Source organism: Cyprinodon variegatus, unplaced genomic scaffold (assembly GCF_000732505.1).
Source record: "Cyprinodon variegatus isolate N-32 unplaced genomic scaffold, C_variegatus-1.0 Scaffold216, whole genome shotgun sequence".
NCBI classification, from domain to species: Eukaryota; Metazoa; Chordata; class Actinopteri; order Cyprinodontiformes; family Cyprinodontidae; genus Cyprinodon; species Cyprinodon variegatus.
The window spans coordinates 943,563-967,800 of NW_015150669.1; the positions used below are offsets into that span (position 1 = coordinate 943,563).

Below are 24,238 nucleotides of genomic sequence, written 5' to 3' on the forward strand. Positions count from 1 at the left end.
GAAGGAAGGAAGGAAGGAAGGAAGGAAGGAAGGAAGGAAGAACACAACATTAATAATAAACATCCCAGAGTTCAAGATATTTAAAATATCTTTGGATTTTTCTTCCCCCACCTGGAACTCCAGCATGGATTTCCCTTTGTTGGACTCTAGCATGAAGCGAAACGCCCCAATCCCTGTGTTGGGATTATCAGCCTCTTCTCTGTTTCCCTGTGAACACACAGCAACCTTTTCACTCAAGAGTTAACAGACAATGATACAAGATTAATACTAACTGATAAGAAAAAAAAAATCAACAAGAAGCATTTCACTGCCTTTGTACACACAGGCCAATTTCTCTAACTCACTTTACACAACGTGAATAAGAAAAAACTAATAATTAAAGTACAACAGATTTATGTTGATCTTCATAAGTGAGGAAATTTCCACACGATAATTAGCTTTTCATGTAACTATTTCCACATCTACAGTTGGGAATATGTTAAAACTGTGGAAAAACATGGTTGGAAAAGGACCAGGAGATGTCCAGTTAAGAGAAGGCTGAAGAAAGTACAACAAAAAAACTTTTAAATCTCTCTTTGGCATCTGGGGGTCGCCAAATCTCCATTGCACTGATCTAAAGACCAACATATGGTTATGAGATGCCAGCAAGAAAAAAAAAGATTAAAAATCAGTTTTTCCATGACAAAAATACATTTCTATATTAACCCAAATGCTATAACATGCTAAAATATTCAAAAATAGTATCATGAATATGAGAAAGATCCACCTTAAGTAAGGTGGAGGGTCTATTATGCTGAGGGAATGTTTCTCTTTCTGAGAAAAGCATGACATCATCCTTACTTTTGAAATAACAGGGCATATTAAAGAAACAAATCTAGTGGAAACAGCAGGGTGACTAAGAAATGAACAAGTTTTTCAGATGGATAATCCAGAGCATCCAGACAACAGAACAAAAGATCGACCTAAATCAATCAGTATCTCAAGATTTGCATACCTTTTAAAATGAAGCTCAAATACTAATAACTGAAACAAAATCATTACAATGCAGTGGTACGGACAGTACTATCATGCTTCAGTATTTATTGGAACTTACATTGAAGGAGGCCAGCGCCTCATTCACACTCTTCTCAATGAAATCATCAGTAATCCGACGGGAGGGGTGCTCATTAAAAACCGAGTTCATCAGGGCGATCTTGGCGGCGCTGCGCCTCGCCTCCGCCTTCGTTGGACAGAACTGTCAAAACAGTGGAGAAAAGACTCCGAGTCAGGGATATAACAAGAGCCAGAGATTGAGGCAGATCTCTACAGTACAGAGGAGCTTCTCCAGGATGCAGCTCATTCCCAGATGTTTAATAAGAAAAAAAAATCCCCTTTTTAAATAATCTTAAAATGTGGTAACAAAAAGCAGATGCCGCACCTGGAAGCTTCCGAAGCAGCTGCCGCCTGGAAGGCTGACGTAGCAGACGTACGGAGGGCTGTTTGAGGGCACCATTTCATAAACCACCAGAGCTCCATTTCTCAAGTCGGCCCCTCTGGTCAGCTTCATTTGCCAGAACTCCTGCAGAGCTTCCACCACGTTCACTGAAGAGAGAGGAAGCACGACAAACAGAGCTTATTTCGGCTACAATGCAACTAGAGATGGAAGATTTTGCCAGAAAAAGACAACTTTTATTGAGCAATGTGACTTTATTTAAGTTTCTCTCCATTGTTGAGTGATGTAAGACTGGAGTTTCAATGTTCATGTCTATATTAGAAAATTTCCATCACCTGGAAACTGTTTCATGGGTGGGAAAACTTCTGTAAGAGCCACTAGTTATGTAAGTTTAGGCCTGCAGTGTGAAGCGAGAGCCGCCTGATTAAACTCTGAGCTCAGACTGTTGGGCTCCAACAGCCTGAGTCACATTAGTGGGTTTTAGATCTGCATTTCAATAGAAATCCCAACTTTCCCTGTCAACAAAACTACAAACACACCATGGAGATATAAATCCCTAAACTCCTATCCAAATAATATTTTTTATGCTCCCACTGAAGCGGGCAATAAAACCTTCAGTGCGTACGCCCTCATCTTGTTGTTAGTTGGCCGTAAAATAAAGTTTATGTGCTTTCTGAGATGTTTATAGACTCTCATCCATTCTAGAAAAAAAAAATGCCTTCAGGGAGGAGTGTGGTCTCCAAATCTTTATGCGGCGTGTCCAAAACATTGCGCCAGGTTTCAAACAGAGGAAACTTCAGGAAAGGGGATGGATTCCTGCGACAGATGGTGTCCCTCCCTCCCTCCCTCCCCCATACAGTTTGGATCCAAACATTACGGACTGAGTTTGGGATTACTGAACATGAAAGCAGAGAGTTTAAACAACTGCAGCAATTTCTTTACCAGTCCATTAATCTTTTGAACCTTTTAATAAAATCAAAGCTATACTCTAAACAACCTAAACTGCTGTAATTAATTCTGAATGACTGTTTTTTTGCTCCAAAATAATACCTTCAAGTTTATTCCTCTAAGGTCAAACAAAGGGGAGCGCATGGTGATAAGACGCAGCCCTTTTGTCCGAGTCTTTCCTTAGGAATAAAAGAGGAAACAAACAGGAAGTGCAGCAGAAAAGCCATGACTCAGGAATCCACGCTTACAGCAGAAGTAACATAAAATGTAATATTATGCATTTTAATCACTTGTTAAAGTCAGCTGATTTTGAATTAAAGGAGGAGTCTGTGAGCCAATCCTCTGACAGCAGCTCCATTACTTAGGTTGGAGGTATTAGGAAGCCTCAGAGGGATAGAGGAGGGACAAGGCTGTCAGTCACAGCACACAGACACAATCTTTTGGAAGTAAATCCTATTAATTCTGTGTAGAAAGGCTCAGAGTGGCTGAAGTCTAGTTTAAGGTTAAAGACATCAATTAACAATACTTATGACTTTTGAATGTGCTTGTCTTTGGAACTTAGCTGCATTTTTGTTGTTTGTTTTGGAGGAAAACTGTCCCTTGTCCATTTTCAAAGCAGATCTCAATAATGTGATGCATTTCTTTTACCTTTTCAGACCAGTCATTGAATAGAACTGCATGTTGGGAGGAGTGTTCTGAAACAACGAGCAAATTTGATGCAGAAAAATCTGAGATGATGGATAGTTTCAGTGCTAAACTATCCTTTATGTCCCATAATTTCCCCCTTGTGGGACAATAAGGGGATTTTTTTTCCTAAACAACACTGGATAATTATCTGAATGACTTATAGCCCAGAGCTACATGACTTATCGGACAGGAAATCACTTTTTGGAGGAAAAAAGGCATTTTGTCGCTAAAGATCTCCAGAAACCAAACCTTTATTCATATAAGAACCCAAAAAATCTGTATCCTTGGAAGCGAAACATCCCCTCTAACATCAGATCATGTCATGTTGTGTCCTCACACACACACACACACCCATATCCAGTCAGCCAAAATGTGTTGGCTCATATATAGAGTGGGATCTCTGGTTTCTGGACATGTTTCCTGAACATCATCTGCATTGCATTCACATTCAGATCGATGTGATTGTTCTTTTCCATCTTTCAGCAAAAATTGGCCCAAATCTTCATAACCACAATCCACTAAAACCGCCCCTGGGTCTGATTTGGCCCCAGATCTGGTGGCCTACTGCCAGCATGGGGCCAAGTTATGGAAAGAGTTGAGTTTTCTACCTGAGGAATGTAATAACAAATGTATAGCAGTTCACTGGGAGTTAGAAATCCTTTCTTTTAGAATTTTTTTTTTCTTTAGTCCAACTGCTTTTAATGTCCTTTCTTGTTTCTGCATCTTTTTTATTGTTTATTTTTTCTTTTACTTGCTCTGATTGTGTTTTATTTTCCTATATTCTAATCATGTAAAGCACTTTGCATTGTCTTTGTATTGAATTGTGCTATGCAAATAAATTTGCTTTGCCTTGCCTTACCTTGCCTTGTCTTGCCTAAATTATTGAATGGGAATAAATCTGATGAAGATCAGGAAAAAAGAAGGTCTGGCTTGTTTTTCCTGTGCTCTAAACTCCTGCTACTCCTCCTGAAGTGTTTTTATCTCACTGATCCTTACCTCTGCCGTAGCCCTGCGTGTGTTTGGCGAAGCTGCGGACCACCGCCTCCACCGCCTCCTTCAGAACCGCCGGGTTCCCCGGGTTGCAGTGGCCCCCGGCTCCGGGCCCCAGCCCCGCTCCCACTCCTCCATAGAGGCTGTGCAGCTGCAGCGGCGGCGGAGGAGGAGGAGGCCCCGACGAAGCGCACAGGGAAGCCGGGGAGGGCAGCAACGGCGCGACCGGGACCGTTACTCCGGGTCGGAGAGAGGAGGAGCGGAGGGTCCCCGTCGGTCCGGACCCGAAGCCAATCCCCGGCTGCAGCCTCTGAGGGCGGATACTGTCCTGGATAACGTTGGATTCCATTGTCCCCACGTAACGTCCACTCAAGTCCGGTTGAGAAGGAAGACGGAACAGATGAAACCCACCGCTGGTTCTCACCGAGGTGGGATTTAGAGCGTTTAAGGACAAAGTGTCGGCAGGGTTTCCTCAGTCAGCCCTGGAAAAAAGAAGTTAAAGGTCGCTGGATGGAGCAGGAGCGCCGCTCTGCATCCTGACTCTTTGGATTAGGCTGCTGGAGTGTCACTCAGTGCTGCGTTCACGGACAACTCCGACTTCCTGGATTCTTAAGGATTTAGTTTTCTTTTCTTTATTGTTTGTATGATATAATATTCTATTTTATGTAGTCACAGTTGCCAACGACCATTTAGCACGTCTTAATATCAAACCAATATATTGTAAGTAAATAAATGATTTAGTGTCATAAAATCAAAACATTTTTGAAAAGTCTAACCTTTCTTTCCTAATAAACTGATTGTACTTTCATTGGTGGCAACAAATAAGTATTTTGATTGCTTTATGTTGTTCTTACTCAAATAAATTCAAAAGTCTGTTAAGCATAAATGGCTTTATTAAGGTCAGGCCACAAGTCCTGAATTAGATTTTAAACTTTGAAGTTTGGTTTCATGCAACCATCTCAGTTTAGAGCAGTGGCATCCAACTTTTTTTTTTCCAGTTAAGAAAATATATATTAAGTAGTAAATTCTACCTCCTTTTTTACCTCCTCTGTAATTAATTAAACATGATAATGTAAGGAGGAAAAAAAGTCTTAAAAAGGCTATCAGATATTTATCTATCATGGCCACTCAAAACTAATGGGGTCCTGGTATAGAGACTCTCTATTTGAGACATATGAGGTGAGCAATGCTTTATGTGTTGTTCTAGCCCTTTCTTTAAACCTCCTGCATGAGTTGTTAAGTACTCTTGAAATAATTTTGGTTTACCAACCCACTTCTTAGAAGGTTCTGCATGGATTTATGTTTCTCCATTGATGGAAACTGGTCTACTACTAGGGCCCCAAACCTGTAGTGATGGTTTTGTGATTATTTCCAGGCTTCTAGTTGTTATAGGGGCATGATTTGTCACCATTTGAGACCTTTTGGCCTACTTTTGCATGCTGTCAAATAGGTTCTATTCAAGTGATTAATTGATTCCACTGGTATTGTCAGATTAATTTGGATTATTTCTTTTCATAAAAATATAGCTATTTAAAATATATATTTACTCAGATTATTTTTGTCTGTTGCAGCTACAAATGTCACACATTGGGCTCCAGTTCAGACCTAATAATCTAGAAATAACCTAATAACTTAGAAGTCAAAGAAAATGTAAGGAAACCCAGAGATCGCATCAAATATTTTACATCAATCTCTTTTATATTCAGTGCTTCTCAATAGATTCAAGAGTCCCAAATTCGCAGTAAAATGAAGTCCAGTTAGAAGTCAAAATTGGAGTGCAGAGGTTAAGTGTCAAAGGTAACACTTGATAAATCTGTTTTTGACTGGTAATGGTGTTTTATGTTGTGGATATTTTTGTTTTAAGTTTTGAAGGTACAGCAGCCATATTAACAACTGAATTCTTGGATGTTAAACATTACTGACTTTTCAAATTAAATCAGTTAAACACAGCATATTTCACTAGTAAATTAGATCCGCCTTGAGATTTTGAACCCCACTGAGGTTTATAGTTTTTGATACCGTTGCCAATCTGACCTTACAGCAGATAAACATGGAGCTTAGTATTTATATGTAGACGTCCGTTTTCTAAGTGCCCTGTCACTCAAATATGTTCAAAACATTTTTTTTTTGTACACAGCTGTTTGTTTTTTAGATTGATTCTTACAACCAATATCCAAGGTAGAAACGATTATTTGCCATATTGAACTATGTTCTTTATTTCCAATGCTTTCTGCAAGCCCTGAACGCAGCACTGGAGAGTCAGAGAAAAATCTGTGGCCAAGAAATCTGAGCCTCCCCCTGTTCTCTTGTGGCAGCAACTGTGAACAACCTACAATGTGGTTTTGCAGCTCAGGCTCTGCTGCCTAAAGCATGTGATTAAACTTGGAAGCAAAGCAACATAGTTTGCCTGATAAGAGAAGGGGGGAAAAAAATCAACAATAGGCTGCATTTTAAAACAAGTAAAATGCAATCCTTGTCTAAAGCACCTGGGTGTAACTTATCTTGTGGACCACCTACTTGAAGAGGAAACAGGATCTCCTCTTGAACCTCAGTTAAAAAAAAGGAAAAACCTTTCTGGATCGTGTGTAATTTTTCAGCCTCTCACCGTTTGGAAAGAGGCAAGAGGAGGAATAAAAGCTGAATGATGAAATCTCATCTTAAATGAGATGGGTAGATTTCAAAATATCTCACAAATACAATACATGAAACATGATGTGCATTTGTATTCAGCTCCCTTCAATATGAAGGTTCAGAAGGAAAGAAAGAAAACTGCAAATTATTTAAAACTTTGCTGTTCTGAGAGTTTTGTTGGAGAATATTACTACTCTTTAAAGTTTAGGTCTCTTTAAAGTGTCTCTTTAAAGTATCTCTTAGACCTACAGACTTAGTGGTAATTGGCCCAGTCAAAGCCTGAAAGAATCTGTTATAAATGTTGTTACAGATTTGCAGAACTGGTAGAAATTTATTCCATAAGGCAAACAATATATATATCGACTGTGGGATACATATGCCACAAAATAACAGTTTTTTACACAAATGAATGAAAACAATTTCCTTTTTTTATCCAAAATTATGCACTGATTAAATAATATTTAAAAGAAATCCTGCTTAAGTAATTTTTTTTCTCACAAATTGTAAAAATAGTTCAGAGATTTGCATATTTTTACAGTATATTGTATCGTTTAAGCAGTGTTTAATTCAAAAAAGAGAATTTTAGCTAGACTTTTAACTCCTTTGGAGATAAAGATAATGCACGTCAGCTGTTGTTTTCAATTATCCACTAAACATAATCTCTGGAAAACAGAACAAACTTTTCATGAAAAATAGATCTGTTTTTGCAGAAGATATCTGAACTTATCAAGACTTGATAAACTTGAATGAGTTTTCTGTTTTTGGAAGTAACTCCACATCAAACATGTTGTACAAAGCTTCAAAACAGTTCAAGGCCTGATTTTTATGTCTTATCATCAGTATGATACCAGCATCTCAACTGATATTATACAACGGAAAACTCTTGCAGTGCTCTTTTTTTCTGGTCTGACCACATCTTCCTGCAAACACATTTATGGTTTAATCAGGTCAAGGCCGCCTCACATGCCTTGCATTACAAATGAGGAGATCTTTCTGTCCGGAGCTCCTTAGGAACTAATGTTTTCAAGAGACAAAAAGAGCCGGAGCCTTTTCTACTTCCAGCAAAATAGTCAGTCAGGCAGCAGGAGTGGTGGGAAACAGCCCCCCCAGACCAGATGAATAATATCAGGCTGAAAACATGTTCCTTGTTCCCACATCTGGTTTCCATCAAAGCAGAAATCAGATTCTTAAAACCACGGCAAATGTTTTTCTCCTGCAGAAGAATAGAAGCTCAAGTTGGTTTGGGTTTTTTAGGCAGTTTGTGTTGTATGGCCTTGTATTAAATATTTAACCTGAACATATGAGTGGAATTTTATGTATATCTGGTTTGGGGAAGAGCTGAGCAGCAATTTTTTAACACCGATTATAAGGATGTAAAGGTAGCAATAACCCTTGTGTGGGGTAGATATTTACATTAGCATGCATGGAATTAGTATTCTCTAAAACAATCTGGGAAGCAAAGAGAATTATGTAATTTCTCCTGATGACTTTGGGATGTTATTTAATTATGATTAACTTCAATGGTAGTATTTTAAAACAATGCTTTAAAAAAACACTTTTTTTGTGAGATTATTGCAAGTGCATAATCAAAAGAAATGAACAAACATCAGAATGAGGATTCTAGTTCATTCTGAACCAAAACACCCTGATGGCTGCAGCACTCATCTGTTTAAACAAATACAAGCGAGTATAAACAGCATAGGAATGTCCAATCAGTTTACCATACAGGAGGGTGACGGCTTCTGTTTTTTTTTTTTTTTTAGAGCAAAATGTATGAATCAACACAAGAGCAGAAGGAAAAGACCTTCCATAGTACTCAGGGACAAAAAGCCAACATTTTTGGAGATAAGAGGAACTTACTGACGTCAGCAGTATTATATAATATAATATAATTGCTTAATATAATCAATCGTTAAAACATTAGTGTTTTAAATTGGCTGCATTAGGGAATGCTGAACCCCTCTAAATACACTCACTAAGTTATGGATCAAAATGTATTAAATTAGGCTTTTCTAAGTTCCCGTAGCAGCTAACTGTTATATTAAGTTAATATTCAATCAGAATTAGATTTTTTTGTTGTTGTTTTTTTTAATTAGGCTGTTAACACTTTAAAGCCGTTCTTCAAAACCTTGACTTACACAATCAGACAAATCTAGCAAAGAGAGAATGTATAAAAAAATATACAGAAATGCTTCATGAATTAACATTGATTCAAATAAATTATCAAATTTAACTTATACAAAATGTATGTTTTTTATTTCATTTTTTTAGAAAGTTCAAAGACAACTCTAATTTATTTATTTTTTTTCTGTCAATTATTTTATAAAGGGTATAAAGGGTTAACTATAGCAACGCTATAAAACAAATTTTCGTCCTGTTATTTTTGCTGCTCTTTATGCAAAGACAGAGAAGCAGCATTTTTATCCTTTGCTCCACTTATATGGAACAATCTCCCAAAAGACTGAAAAACCCTGAGATCTTTTAAGTCAAAGTTAAAAACCCCTTTTTTTTAGAACTGCCTTGTTAAAATAAAGGTTAAACTAAAACTAATTTATCATTAGTTTAAGTTTGTGGTCCAACTGTTTTATTTGATTTACTACCTGCTTTTTCATGTTTTTCTCTTTACTTGCTTTTATTTTGCTTCTGTTTTATAGTTTGTGTAAAGCAATTGTAAATGCCTTTGCACTGAATTGTGCTATACAAGTAAACTTGCCTTGCCTTACAAAGTATGGCATTGAAAAAATATATATATATTTCTCCGCAAAAATTGTTTACGCCTTGTGTAGTAGTTCAATTCTCTCACTATTTACATACTATAATGCTTTCTGAATATATATATATATATATATATATCCCTATAATGTCTCATTTAATTCTTTGTAATTATAATTTCTTAATTTTATATGCATAATGTCCAATCCTGATTCCTTTCACTGTAGATAACAGTTAACTAGTATGAAACATTATGAACCTTAACATATTAAAATACATCTGAGAAACAGTTTGATATTGTTCTCTGGTCCATACCCCTATTTTGTTAACAGTGAACTGATTATGAACTGGAATTTAAATCTGTGTTGTACCATAGAGGTCTTTTATGCAAGGAATAACCCTGCTGAGGTATTTAAATGTAATAGGTGCAAAATGACCAGAAGCATTACCTTTACCACTCAATTAATTTGCTATGACCAGGGCTACCCAGAAAGGACGATTCATCCCTGTTGCTGAAGCTTAAAATGCAAAAAAGAGTATTTTTTTCTTTGGTAAAAGGTAAGCAGAGGTTGTAGTAGATTTGTTAGAGCATTAAACTGAGTGTCGTTTTTTTAGCTGCAAAGTTAAAATGCAAAATCAGCTCATAAGAAGGCTATCATAAAAAAGTCAATTCTTTCTGTCAGACATGGTGGTGGAAGGCTGATGATTTGGGCTTGTTAAGAAGCAGTAGGGTAGAGGATGTCATTTAGTTAAGCAATTTCTCTATATTATAGAGTACCATACTCCTATAGTCATATAAGAGTAATACAAATCGATGTGAAGTTTTTAGTCAGCTTATTTTAAGACATGAAGATCAGTCGATCCCAAAAAGAAGTATGACATCTGGACAGTAAAAGCTTACAGTATTTTAGCTCATGTATTTTTCCAGCATACTCTGAAATGAGGAAATATAATATCAACTGTAACATTACAGAACATTTTAAGCAATGTGGATAAACAAAAACAAGGGAACTAACAGCCTTTTAAATATTGAAATAAAATAAAACTACACAAATGCAATGAAATAAAAAGGATGCAATTCCTGGTGAAGAACTAGTTGGGAGAAAACTAAATTATGGCTAAGATGATTCTGCACAACATTATGAGGCATTTTAAAGGAGGTTTATTTTTAACTTTAGAAGGGGGAATGAACAGCATGGTGTGATGCTCCTGCTGAGGTGTTTGAAAGGAAGATGAATATGGTAAGGGGTTTACTGAGATCTACAAACACTCTGAAGTCGGTCATATTAAAAACAACCTCACACAGACAGAAAATCCCAGAGGTGGAAGTGTCATAGAGAATATTAGACCATCCGTAAAAATGCTTAAACCCAAAAACAATCTTGGTTCTCAGGTAGAAAAAACATTTTGTTCTTATGGTTTATTAATTGAGTAAAGCAAAATATTTACTCTTATTCTACCTGCTATTAAGTTTCTTTACTTTCTAGAGAAAAGAAAAAAAGAAAGAAAGCAGAAAACGATATGTAAATATTTCTGAATAAAAACTGATTTCGTTCATAAGGGGTCCTAATCTGTTCGAATTTGTAAATATAAAAACGTATTCTAGCTGTTAAATGAAACAAGGTTTTTAGTTTATTAATAATCTACTGTATTTAACATCCTGACAGGCATCTCATTTTAAACCAGCGTATCATATGTTTCCTGCCAAATCTTTACACCAAACAGAACCTTCAAAATCAAAGAAACTAAATAAGATCAAGACATTCTGCCTCTTATCTATTATCAGATTGATGAAGCATAACATCCTGGAAACAGGTCCTTGATGTCTGTGTGCTGATATTCTCACTGATGATTCTGGGTTCAGTTTAATCTATATAATAAGACTCATGCAGAATGTCGGTGAGTAAGTACAGGGACTGCTGGACCTTGGTTCAGTTTAACACTGCTGACAGACACTACACACAGTGAGTACCCTGTTTCCTCTTTATCTAATCCAGTCAGCTTCAGATGACCATGGACCTGCATCATCAGGCCGGCCTATAAGAGGTGTGAGGGTCCAGCACAGAGGCACCATCCACTCCAAAAACCACCATCTGCAAAACAGGTGAGTCCTACTCTCTCTTAGAGGAAAAAAAAAAAAAGCACTTTCTGTTTAAACTTTGTGCCAAAGATACAGATTATTTTTATTTTCATAGGAGTAATGAGGACTAAAATTGCTTGTTTTTTTTGTAAGGTGGGACATTTTTTTTTACCTTACCTTATATATAAAAGATAGTTTTTTTTCTCTGCAGGTTTAATGCAGGAAGTGCATCTATATATAGTATAGTGTGTGCCGTGTTTTTGTTGTTGAATTCTTAGGACCAATTCATAAATAGCTTCAATAAAACATGAAATCCAAGAACCTCTGCAAATAAAAATAAAAAATCTATACCTAAAAACCCAAATTTTATGGCTGAGTGGCTCTATATGATCAGTTGATTATGTTTGCTAGTCTAAGTACAATACGTCTTGAAATATTTATCTTATGGCCCTGAGGAAAGAGGCCTGGTGGACATTTCCAGGAAAGTATTACCAGTGACTCATCTCATTAAGCTCCAAGAAGCTTTTCCTCACATAGGCTCTGCTGAGGGTTCATAATTCAGTTTATTACATGCTCTGAAAATGAAGCATGATATTACAAAATACAGCTGCAAGCACTTAAATAATTTTTTATATGTTAAATCCCAAACAATAAGATTTTGTCTTACTTTTTTCAATATAGAAGTTTACAAAAATTTCCTGGGTACCTGGTAGAAAAGGTATTTACATTGTATGACTTAGACTGAAACTGGGATGTCCTTCCACAAGCTTCTCATCGCAGTTTGCCAGGTTTTTTCGCCCATTCCACCTGACAGAAAAGATGTACAGTTGGGTCTGTCAACAACCATCTACAGTCATTTTGTTTCAGGCCCATATCTTCCTGACTGATGCCTTTAGACGTTGATTGAATTTTGTGTTCTTTTATTTTGTGAAGCTCACCCGTCTCTCCAACAGGAAAACACCCTAATGTGTTCTAAGCTTGTAAACCTCGCCCATTTTCATCTAAATGGAACAATGGTCATTATGGTTAAACTCTTTAATTTTGGTTTCTTTAGAAAGCAAGATATTTCTCCATAATTATGTTTTTTTTTCACCAAATGGTAAAATATCTGGGACACAGGACCAGTCCCACAAAACATTTTGTTAGTTGAACATATCATGGGTTTTAATAAAGTTGATAGTTTAAATAGATGCCTTCTTAGACTAATGAACATCCAGAATTCCTCTGATATCTCATTTGTTTGAATTTTCCATTACGCAATTGTTGTGAGCCACCAATAATGCAAAATGAATTGAGTTAACCAATTAGAAGCTTCCTAGGTGAGGCAAGGTTGTAATCATTGTTTGTTGTTTTATTCTAGGTCTATTCAAGTCAGCAGCCATGAAACCGTTCCATATTGCAGTTCTTGTTCTTGCCCTCACCTATGGTAAAATAAGTTTTATATTCAGAAATTCAATTGATTTCCACCTGTACAGTCACTTTTTATAGAAAAAAATAAAATAAAATCTTCCACTAAATATACTTTTATCAAAAGGAATGGTTTATATAAATTATCAACCTACCTTTGATAAGAGTGTGTTTAGAGAAACGAAAGGCCAATGTGAAGAAATAATTTTTGGAAATACTGAATTGACCCTTTCTAACAATTCTTTTAAAAGTAAGTTGGGATATTAAATCCTGATTGTTTGATTTTAAAACCACAGGAACCTCTGCCTATAATGGAGGCCTTCAAATGAGCGACTACCTTGAAAACATAAAAGCTAAAATCGCTGTGGGCAACGAAGAGATGAAGGACAAGGCTCAGTGAGTGAAAAGCAACCACCAGCGTCAGATTCATACTAAATAGTGAACACATTTGCTGCATAGCAACTTGCTTTCCTTTGACTATTTCATTTATCGTGTTCGGTCATAGTGATTCTTAAATCACAAACTTTGTGTGATATTTTCAGGTCGTTCCTTGAGGAAAGGCAGAGTGAGCTTGAGCCCCTGGCCGCTGATATCCAGAATAAGATGAAGGAGCTTCAGTCAGCAGTCACACACATGGAGGATCAGATCAAACCTCTAACTGAGCAAATGCAGCCATTATTGTCCAATCTGAAGCAGATGCTGGATGACCTCAAGCACAGTGTGGTTGTGAACATCAAGACCAGCAGGAAATAACCCAACCAGTCATTTCTAGGCATCTATATTATGTTGAATTGCTTTTAACCCAAACCAGAAACATGTTAATATCCCATTGACGCTCATTTGAAAATAAAAAATTTTAAAGACTAGACAAAATGGCACAACTGAAAGATGTTTAAGTTTTAAATGAATTCAAATCCGATTTGTATAAAGAAGTTTTCACAGCAGCCTCTATTAAAGGACAGACCAGGATTATTTTAGAACTTTAATTCAAGCAAGCAAAGGTAAAATGAAAATTCACAATAACAGGCTTCAAAAGCCCAAACATTTAAAACGGATAAAATGGCAGAAAGGAATGCTTTCACTTACATTTCCATAAATTTCATCTAAAACCTCTCAAACTGATCCTTTTTTTATGTTGACTTTTGTTTTATTTTTCTCTTTTTTGCTGTTTTTAACCAAGAAAAGCAGACCTCGTCTCTCACAAGGCCGACTGGAGACTTATTCTCATTGTTTTCTCTTTTTTTTAAGTTTTGTATTTGATACTTTTTACTCTATTTAATGAAATTTTAAAACATTTTAAGCATTTTTTTTTTTCTTTTTGTGAAGCTTGTCTCAGGGTTCCCCAATCCTGTTGAGGGAAAAAAAAAAACAAAAAAAAACATTGCAATAAGATATATCCACTTTTTGCATTTTTAAGCATTGCGTTCATAATGCAAGATCTTAAATGTGTACCTTTGGTTCAGACAGCTGGGACAGCAGTGGAGTTGGTCACAGTCTTCTGAGCAGCCTCCTTAGCCTGGTGGGCCTGTAGCACAGCCACAGCCTCATCCACCTGGATAGATATCGGTGCATGATGTCAACAAAAGCCCCCAGATTCACCTTGACATTTTAAAAAGTAGTTTACTCATAACCATTTGCTTAAGTATTCAAACCCCTTGATCTTTTCCCTGTTTCATCACACCCACAAACTAAATGTGCTCGTGTTTTAATGACAAAACAGAGCATAATTGTTAAGATGAAGGAAATAAAAACGATATTACAATCATAGGATTACAAAGAGTGTCACATTTTCTTTTAGCCTATTTTACTCTGAAAGCTCTGCAGAAATTTCAGTTTATCAACTGAATACAGCTAAGACTTATATTTGCTTATGTTTTCCATAGATCCTATTAAGCCAATACCTATATTTGTAGTTCTGGCTGAATGTTTAGGCTTTTAGAAGTACTGGAAGTTAAATCCAGCCTTAAGTGTTTTTTATCACCCACCATTTGGACCAGCTTTAATCTCCAGTACGATGCAACCATGTTTCAATAAGCAGACTGCTTGATCAATATTTTTTGTTGCAGCATCAATTAAATTCCCAGTTCATGGAAGTTTTTCTGGTTTTAACCCAACAAATTGATACATTTCTTTACATTTAAAAATACAGCAAATCAAACACTTTATATTCATGTCACCTCCCCAAAAAAAAATCAAGCTGAATTTGCAGCAGTCTGACGATCTGGCGCAATACACCCAGGTTTCATAACTACAAGCTGGTTGTATCAAAAAAGTGGAACAGTAACCTTGGAGCGGAGAGACTCTGGGGACTCCAGCATGTGAAGCAGCTCTGAGTTGTCAATCTCCAGCAGCATGCCGGTTATCTTGCCTGCCAGGCTGAGATGCATGTTCTGGATCAGTGGAAACAGACGCTCACCTACAGGCATGACAGAGATGGTTTAGAGTTTTAAAAAAAAAATAAATAAAAAAATTGAATGTTTTATGCACATAATTAAACTGGATACAGCAAGAGCTAGAGCTGTAGTAGAACAACGCCATCAGTGTAGCTTACCCAGCATCTGCTTTTGTTCCTGTGGCGGCGCAGCTGCCAGCATGGAGGCGGTCAGAGGCTCCTGTCCCTGAACATGGACTGCAGGCTGAGGGACACAAACATATTACAGCTACAGCTTCACCCTCCAACGATTCTACCACTGATGAGAGCAGAACTTCACCTGCTGCAGGGGGACTTGTGGTTGGGAGGTGATGTGCTGCTGAGGGTTGCGGACTCCTGCAGCGTACTTGTACTGAGGGACCCCACGCACAGAAGCGGTTGTTGCTGCAGCTGCAGTGGCTGGTCTGGGAGCCATGGTCTGAGCAGCTGCAAGATGAGTCAAAGATGAGGAGAGCCATCAAGATGATACATTTATACTTGATATGTAGAAAGAAAAGAGGCTTTGTGCCAACTGGACTGACCGACGCGCTGCGCAGACATCATGCGGGGAACCTGAGAAGCAGGCCGCATGGTACCAAAGGTCTGAGGAGGGCGTGGAGCTGACGCACGCATGGCACCGCTCATGTTCTGAAAGTCTGAGGGCAAAGAAACAATTCTTTAACAAGCTGGTTATAATGGGGACAATCGGAGGATGAACGCATCGAAGCCAAATGAAAACCCTCACGTTGGGGTCGGACACCCTGCGTTGTCCAGCGTGGGCTTGGGCGGAGCGGAGCCATCTGGCCAGCAGCTGGGTAGTAAGAAGCACGATTTTGGGCCTGAGGTATCGCAGCCATGAAGTAGCCTGTGGGCGGCGCAGGCTGGTAGGGGTTGATGACAGGATTTGGCACTGCACGCACACTGGCCATACGCTGCATATACTGGTTGGTCAGGTGGGCCTGACGCTCCTCTTTTCTCTGGGCCAGAGCAACGTACAGTGGCTTGGTGGCCACGATGCGCCCATTCATCTCTGTAACAGCTTTAGTCGCCTCTTCTGGTGAGGAGAAGCAGACAAATCCAAAGCCTTTGCTGCGACCGCCTTCCATCATGACCTGATAACCAAAAAAAAAAAAAAAAAGTTATGATACCTCAGATACATTTATTTATACATTACAACCACAGCGTTAACAGTTGCACTGGGTTATTAGCACAAAGTGCTAAGTTATTAGCACTGTGAGAGCAGACTGAAATTATATTTCTGGCCTAGAATAACAAGATAGAAAATGAATGGGGTGTAATATGAGGAAATCTTAGGAGGAAAACTTTAGAGGTTCCAAAGGACTAAAAAATTTGAGTCATCTAATAAAAGTAACAATTAAATATTTTAAAGGAAAACACATTTTGTGTTAGAATGGCCCAATTAAATTCCTGAATAAATTAGATATTACACATCAAACAATATAGTTGTAACTGTAACAGCAGCAAAATACCGGCTTTACAAAGTCAAACGGTCTTCATACATTAATTTACGTTAAGTTTTTGAAAACGTTGAACCCTTTTCTTCTCCATTAACAATTAAGCACTAATTGGTATTGGTCTATCACCCGAAGAGATCCATGAAATATGTTTGAGGCAATGGCGATAGAAAAAGTGGAAAGGTTTAAGAGGACTGTAATAATGAGCTGTAGAAGTCTGACGATAGATGGAAGAAGAAAGGTCTTAACCTTGGCACTGGTTATATTCCCAAAGAGGCAGAACTCCTTTCGCAAACGTTCATCATCAATCCCATCATCAAGGTTCTTTACATACAGATTGACACCCTATGAATAAACAGAAAAACAAATGTGTTTATATAGTTTTTTTTTGTCAAAAAATAAATAATGAAAAAAAAAAAAAAAAAGGGAAGTGAGCACCAATATGAAACAAATATTTCTGTCTGCAGCACATAATTATCCCCAGGAACCAAGGTAAAAGGTAGTGGGGCCCATGAACTACAGTTACTGTGGCAGCCATTTTGGCCAGTGGCCCCCATAGCAGAGGGGGCACTGAATTTGACAAAGCTGCTTCTTTCTGTGGTCAGATGGCGTCTGATGCTGGAGATATTCATGCTGACCTGGTAGCGAGTCATACGGTCTTGTTTCATTTGCTCAAATTTGCGCTTAAGCTCCGTCTGTCGTTCGACCTTCTTCTGAGCACGGCAAACGTAGATGGGCTTCCCATTAAGATCCTTTCCGTTCATTTCATCCACTGCCTGAAATTGAAATAAGCAACAATTAAAGGTGGAGTTCATAACAGGGATCAATTCTGCTTCCTTACAAAGCAAAATATTAACAAATAAGTCATCTTGGTTTAAGTCATACCGTCTGTGCATCTTCGTGTCTTTCAAAGCTGACAAAGCCAAAGCCGCGGGACTTCCCGCTCTCATCAGTCATCACCCGCGTACTCAGTGCATTTCCTAAGAAGCAAAGACAAAGTTGGCGACCAAAAGCCTAAACTCTGAAGTAGCATCACCTGCGGAGTGGGTGTGTTTAGGTTCGACTATGAGACGATCACGCACCATATTTGCTAAACAGCTCTCTCAACTTCTCATCGTCCATATCGTCGCCAAAGTTTTTAATGTAAACATTAGTGAACTCCTTTGCCCGGGCGCCAAGTTCAGCCTCACGTTCTTTACGAGACTTGAAGCGGCCAACGAAGCTGCGTTAAAAAGATAACAAAACAATTGTTCATATAACAAGCTTACTCATTGACCAACATGCTTTATCATGGTCTTTTGATGACTGACTTAAACGAGAGCCGTATTTGTAAACAATGACAAAATTATTCTAGCAAGCGTAAAAGAAATCTTTTAGTCTATCTGACAAAACTTCAATTTCTACCAAAGGCATCCCTAAATGATATCCAGAGTAAATATTTCATTACTTACAGTTTATTTTTAGACCCACATAAATATTTCTGTCTCAAAGTTTCCTTCTGTTCAAATATGATGTAAATGTTTTCCTGTATTGTGGTTAGTTAACATATTCTTGAAATTTAGGTCTGGATTGTCATGGCATGACCAGGCAATTCTGGAGGCTCTCAGTATTATTTTTTTTCTTAATATCAGACGAAATGATTCAGAAATATTAAGATGTAATGGTTGAAACTGATGAGTCTTGAAATAAATATAATTCTGAAAAAAGAAATGTAAGAATATTGTAATAGAAAATATAGGCCATTTAATATTTTTATACAATACCTGCAAGAAATCCAAATCTACTTTCACCCCTGAGCAGTGGCAAACAAGGGGCGAATACATAGAAATAAAGCCACACATACCAAATTAAGAAGGTTTTGGTTCTTTTCTATTTATTTATTTTTTTTTTTTTTGGAGTTATAAAGATTGATCTGTGTGTAAAGCATAATTCTTAGTAGATCAGGAAGAAATTTCTTTGGGTTTGGTAACCTTAAATATCTGAAACCATTCCTTTACTGTACATTTTATTAGCTTGTGTTCCTGCTATTTGAACCAATGTAATGTGTTAAACTACATCTGCTATTTTCACAACTTCTGTATAAGGTAGGGCATTCATTCATAAAGTATATTTGAATTCTAAGAAAAAAACAAAAAAAACAACGGTGTCCGACCAACAGCAATAATGAACCGCACACCAGCATCATCTCCCTCAAAGGTAGTATGTAGGCTAAAGCTGTTAGTCTGGTAATGACTAAACTGTGACTTAAACTAATATTTCCTTTTCCTGAAGGCCAAAAACTAAGATTGCAGTTAAAACAGCAATGACTTATGTTTTTTTCCCCCCCAACATAAAATTTCCTCTCAGTCCATCTGCACTAGGTACAACGCTGGCTAAAAATTTGACCGCATTTCAGATCAGAATTGGTTCCATTTTCCCATTAAACTAATGACGCCTTCAAAATGTTTTGACAAGTTTACAAACAGGTGGAGGTTGTGGCTTTGCAATGTATAAAAAGGGCTGGAATACCAGTATCCTTATCCACCATGAAGCCAACAACATATCCAACTAGTTTTATGGCAAGACAACAATCCTACACACCAAGACTGGCTTAGGAAAATAAAGCAGACCAAAATTAGGGATGGGACTGACCTTAAGACAAAAAAAGTGCAATAATATTTTCTTCAAGTGATCCAATTTTCTGGTTAATCATTTTTTTCAAAATTATGTTTTTTCCTCAGATGTTTCAGATGTTCAATGTTTTAAAAAAATGGCATTAGTTCCATTAAAAACAATAAGTGGTAAATGAATGTCAGCTTCTACACATTCATGCATTCAAGCAGCTAATCAGTCAAACAGGCTGAAAAACTGTTAAAAATGCAGCAAGTAGGCAATGACCCTAATTATTGAAGTACTATCTTCAGCATGACCTTAAAAAATTAAAAACATTTATTAGTTATAAATTAGTTTTAAATTTCATAAAAAGCCAGAGTATAGAATGATGAATAGAATTAGACTCAAATAGTAAATCTAAATAGATTGATTTCAACATCAAAGGAAAGAAATATCTATGACTTTTAGTGACAGTAATATTTCAAGGTGCATGCATTACTATCATACATTTTAAAACCATTTTAATGTCTAATTGTTGCTTTTAAATATTTTGGTGCATTAATTTACATATTTTTTATATCAAAAACCGTTTCAAACCGTTTACAAACAAAGTTGATGTTTGGAACGACCATCACAGACTGGGAGCCAGCAAAGCAATGACTGCAGAGACAGGACTCCACACGTAACATTTAAGAGAAAATCTATTGCAACCTTAGTTCAAAATTTAAAGATTAAAAATATGAAATCTTAATTTCAGAGTCAGGTAATTAAAGTCAGCATTGTTGATTATATTGCTGGAACCAATTTCATTTAGACTATCCCAACTTTGCCACTAAGGATGAGTCAGAGCCAGAATTTAACAGCTGATGCCTACAAAGGTTCTGAAGAACTAGTTTCAAAAAACAGCACTTACACTTTTCTATCATTGAGCAGCATGCCATTCATTTTTTCAATGGCTCGTTCAGCGGGTTCCTGAGTCTCAAAATGCACAAAACCGTAGCCTTTGGAGCCATTCTCGTCACAAACAACCTAGGGCAGATGGAACATGTTTAAACACACAAAGACTTACCCTGAAATAAACATGGACTAATTATTAGATGTGAGATTATGCTAAAAGAACTGCCGCTTTACCTTGCAGGATAGGATGTTCCCAAAAGCAGAGAAGGTGTCATAAAGAGCCTTGTTGTCAATGGACTTATCAAGATTCTTGATGAAGATGTTTCCCACACCACTTTTTCTCAGAGACGGATCACGCTGCGACCACATTATGCGTACGGGCCGCCCTTTGATCACGTCGAAGTTCATGGTGTCCAGTGCACGCTCAGCTAAAAGAGAAAAAACCAAATATTAATTGATGAAAGTTTATAAAGAACTAGTATTAAAAACTAGTATTTAAAAAAAAAAAAAACTTAAGTCTTAAAAAATGCATCTGAATTTGGTGATTGCAAACTTAATAACGCTTCAAAAGGATTTTTCCTTCAGAGAAAAATCAGGTCAGATTAAAGGATGTGTAGTAGAATTTGTCTTAATTTGCTTTAAGGTGTGCTATTGGCATTCTAGCTCATCTTAATTGTCATTTAGAAATGAAGAAACCCAACAAATAAACAACACAAACAAGCTTAACAGCAAGTGTTGCTGCAAGTGCTTAACCAACAAACTGCAACTTCAGCAAACATTACAACATTAAATTAGAGGGAGCAGTATTTGAAAAAACTTCCACAGCCAGACACTAGACAACCTAATTTTTTTACAAAATGCATCTTAAATATGTCAGGAAACATCCACCACATTAGAATTTTTCACTTGATCATTGTGGAATATGATGTATAACAGAGTCTTCAGAATGCTACAATTAGGGCAAGTAGGGTGAGTGTTTATGTCATGGGTCTCAAACAAATAGCTGAAAACTAGAGTGGTGCTTTTAGAGCAGGCTGATTAGACTCAGGTGGTCGTCTCCAACAGCCTTTAAAATGTAAACTGCTGTTTTGTATTTCTGTGGACCTGAGATAGCACTCATGTTAAAATTCTCCAACCATAACCTTCGGAAATTTGGCCTTGAGCAACTTGTTGATATGGGTAAGCTCAGCTAATAAACCATTATCTTCGATTTCCTGGCATCTGAAAAAAGGAGGGCTAAAAAAAAATGTATCATCAATAAATTAATGAAATAATAAATCTTAATTGTTAAGAGTAACAAATACTTTAAAACTTCACTGAAAGAACAAGAGCTATAATTGAATTAACTGGATATAAAATCCACACAATTTGCATTTAGGCTGACAAAACTTGTGGTATAGTTTTATCCTCACCTGGTTTATATTTTGCAAACAATCTCCTATGAATCAACTGTTGCGATGCTATTAGTAATCAACCAAACTAACAGAAATAATGTAATTATTAGCAAAAATAATCCTTACATGGATTCCTATAGTGGCATACTCTAGTCTGTCACATTTAAGAAGTGGATATGACTAAATGCTTTTAAGCCCATTCTAGCAGTCTGATTGCACCAGTCCCTGTAGTTTTAGAAGCCAAGCAGCTATTTTGTTGGTAAGTTTTAGGTGTTAAATTTTTTCAACAAGAAAAAAATCCCAAACTTAACTTTGTTCCATTTTATCTGCTCAAAAATCGACTAAACACAAAAGTTTTAACAAATATGTAATATTAACAACAAATAGATTTTTTTGGTTAAAGTTGTGAATAAGTGTATTGAGAATGAAATCTAAATGATAGCTAAAAGCATGTGACTGCACTGTCCCTGTTAAATAAATAAGTACATTCATATAAAATTATTGATGCGATTGGATATTTTTTTATTTCGCCAACCTCATCTGCACATAGAAAAAGATTAAAGCCAAAGTTCACGACATAAACTCACAAAGCCCTACTTAAAATACCTCCTAAAACAAATTTAGGTTTCTTTTTTCCAAAAAGTGACCACTGATCATTATGTAATAGATTATGGAATCAACCCTCACAGCTGTGTGTAAAAACACACCCATGGGAGCAAAAGGACAGAGGCAAACCCACCCTTTTATCACAGACATGCAGAAAATGTTTGCTGATGGCAAACTCCTGTGGAATAAACTACCTGTTTTAGTAACATAGCAGGTTCTTGAGACCTTTACTTCTTTTATACAGGGGAAAAAGTCAGTTCAAAAATGTAAAACTACATGCAGTCATTTAGAGGCGATTAAAGGAAAACTCAGCACTACAGTTGGGAGGTGCTGCCCGGACAGGACAGATAAAGGATCCGTTTTTTTGGCAGCTATCAGGGCCTCTGAGGTGGGCAGGGCAGGCAGTCACTGGAACAGACCCTACCGCAGTCACATGTAGCTCACGCAGCATAGCCCCCCTCTCTCTAACAGGCAGCATGGGTATCCTCTATTTTAATACATATTGCCATGAAAAAAAATAGCAAAAAGGACTTACCGTCCGCTGGCTGTTGGAAGTTGACATAGGCGTAACCGAGGGAACGCCGGGTGATCATGTCCCTACAGACCCGGATTGAGAGGATGGCTCCGGCTGGGCTGAATTTCTCATACAGCATGGCCTCGGTCACATCTGGATGCAGGTCTCCGACATACAGGGAGGCCATGGGGTAACTGGGAGCGCTGGGGTTCATCTTCTTTCTCTCGCCCTCCTTTGAGACTAGACGTTATAAACGGACTACGCTTGAGTTTATTAACGGGGAAAAAAAAAAAAAAAGTTGCGAATGTCTTACTGGCTAACGGTCAGTATCGTTCCTTTTATGCCGATACGTAAACGTTAATATACCACAGATGACTGTGTCGGTTGGAGCCAAAAAATGTTCAATTCGACTTCAGTTTGTTAAAACAACCGTTAAAATCGGACAAACGAAGGAAGGGGGAGAAAAAAAAGCTAACGACTCAAAAAAAAAAAAAAATGTCGACACGTTAGGGTACGTTACCGTCAGTCCTCGACCGTCTTTACTCCTTCTTCATTGACTTGTTACAAAAAGAAAGAAAAAAAATCTTTTTTTAAAATATTTTTTTATGTTTTGAGTTTTTTTTGTATTTTTATTTTTTTTTTATATAGAAAGTGTGGTGAGCGAGCTCAGAGCACACACGCACTCACACCGCACTGACAGCCGGGGTTGAAGGGAAGAGAGGCGGGGGGAGGTTGTTGGATTATATAGGGACCTATACGTCACATAAATTGACCAATTATCTACCAGTATCGGTGAGGAGGAAAGGGGGCGTGCCCCAGGAGGAAACGCATGATAATAATGGTGGAATCCAGAAAAACGTGTTACTTTCTACTCTTACTATAATTCTTTCTTTCACTGATACTGAAATTTTTTTTTTAAATATTCTTTATATACATCTTTACAAACCAAGACTTCTAAATATGTATCGCCCTTGAACCTTTTCACGTTACAAACGAATTGTAAAAAAGCTGTGAAATATGAGGAAAATGTGGCCTTTATTTGAATGGGCTATTCCAATATAAAATAAACAATGTTCCACCAGAAGTCACCTTAATTATAAATTGAATTGTTTGATTTATTCTAGTTAAAAAAAAAGAGAGAGAAAATATCAGTAAATAACCAGCCTCATGAAGACCAACAATTTGGCAGATATGTCAGATATACATTTAAAGAAGTTTAGAGCAGCGTTTGGAAGTAAAATATTTGAACAACCTTTAAACATCTGAGAGCTGATTGCCAGGTAAATTTGCAATGCAAAGAGGCATTGCTGCCCTCTTTTTATTTTTCAGCCACATGTAACCCTCAGCCAATCTCTACTACCACTGTGTAAAGATTATGGCTTCAAATTTTAAGGTATAATTTCACCTGGAAAATGAATGTGTGTCAGTTTCTTTATATTTATAAGTATGGTATTTTATACTGA

At 37.2% G+C, this 24,238-nt stretch overlaps 3 protein-coding genes across 3 annotated transcripts in view; 1 reads left to right on the forward strand and 2 right to left on the reverse strand.

Moving 5' to 3' along the window:
• Nucleotides 1-4,635, reverse strand: part of lix1l (limb and CNS expressed 1 like) — a 6,765-nt gene extending 2,130 nt beyond the window's left edge. Inside the window, exons 1-4 of the mRNA XM_015380503.1 lie at nucleotides 4,064-4,635; nucleotides 1,418-1,581; nucleotides 1,094-1,234; nucleotides 112-207 (exon numbers count right to left, since the gene is read on the reverse strand). Coding sequence (XP_015235989.1) covers nucleotides 112-207; nucleotides 1,094-1,234; nucleotides 1,418-1,581; nucleotides 4,064-4,406 — 744 coding nt within the window. The 5' untranslated portion in view covers nucleotides 4,407-4,635. The remainder of the gene's footprint in view (nucleotides 1-111; nucleotides 208-1,093; nucleotides 1,235-1,417; nucleotides 1,582-4,063) is intronic.
• A 6,121-nt stretch (nucleotides 4,636-10,756) lies between these two features.
• LOC107088374 (type-4 ice-structuring protein-like) lies at nucleotides 10,757-13,996 on the forward strand. The gene is made up of 4 exons (XM_015380502.1): nucleotides 10,757-11,504; nucleotides 12,841-12,906; nucleotides 13,184-13,283; nucleotides 13,430-13,996. Exons 2-4 carry the CDS (start codon nucleotides 12,861-12,863, stop codon nucleotides 13,638-13,640), a joined length of 357 nt encoding a protein of 118 aa, XP_015235988.1. The 5' UTR covers nucleotides 10,757-11,504; nucleotides 12,841-12,860; the 3' UTR covers nucleotides 13,641-13,996.
• A 206-nt stretch (nucleotides 13,997-14,202) lies between these two features.
• On the reverse strand, nucleotides 14,203-23,462 carry LOC107088373 (polyadenylate-binding protein 1). The gene is made up of 14 exons (XM_015380501.1): nucleotides 22,797-23,462; nucleotides 20,496-20,689; nucleotides 20,278-20,393; nucleotides 17,855-17,994; nucleotides 17,658-17,752; nucleotides 17,411-17,548; nucleotides 17,022-17,117; nucleotides 16,043-16,409; nucleotides 15,840-15,953; nucleotides 15,599-15,744; nucleotides 15,439-15,523; nucleotides 15,173-15,303; nucleotides 14,340-14,439; nucleotides 14,203-14,235 (listed from the first exon to the last, which is right to left on the reverse strand). The coding sequence occupies exons 1-13, from the start codon at nucleotides 22,987-22,989 to the stop codon at nucleotides 14,347-14,349; spliced, it is 1,908 nt and encodes a 635-aa protein (XP_015235987.1). The 5' UTR covers nucleotides 22,990-23,462; the 3' UTR covers nucleotides 14,203-14,235; nucleotides 14,340-14,346.
• Between the last annotated feature and the right edge of the window lie 776 nt (nucleotides 23,463-24,238).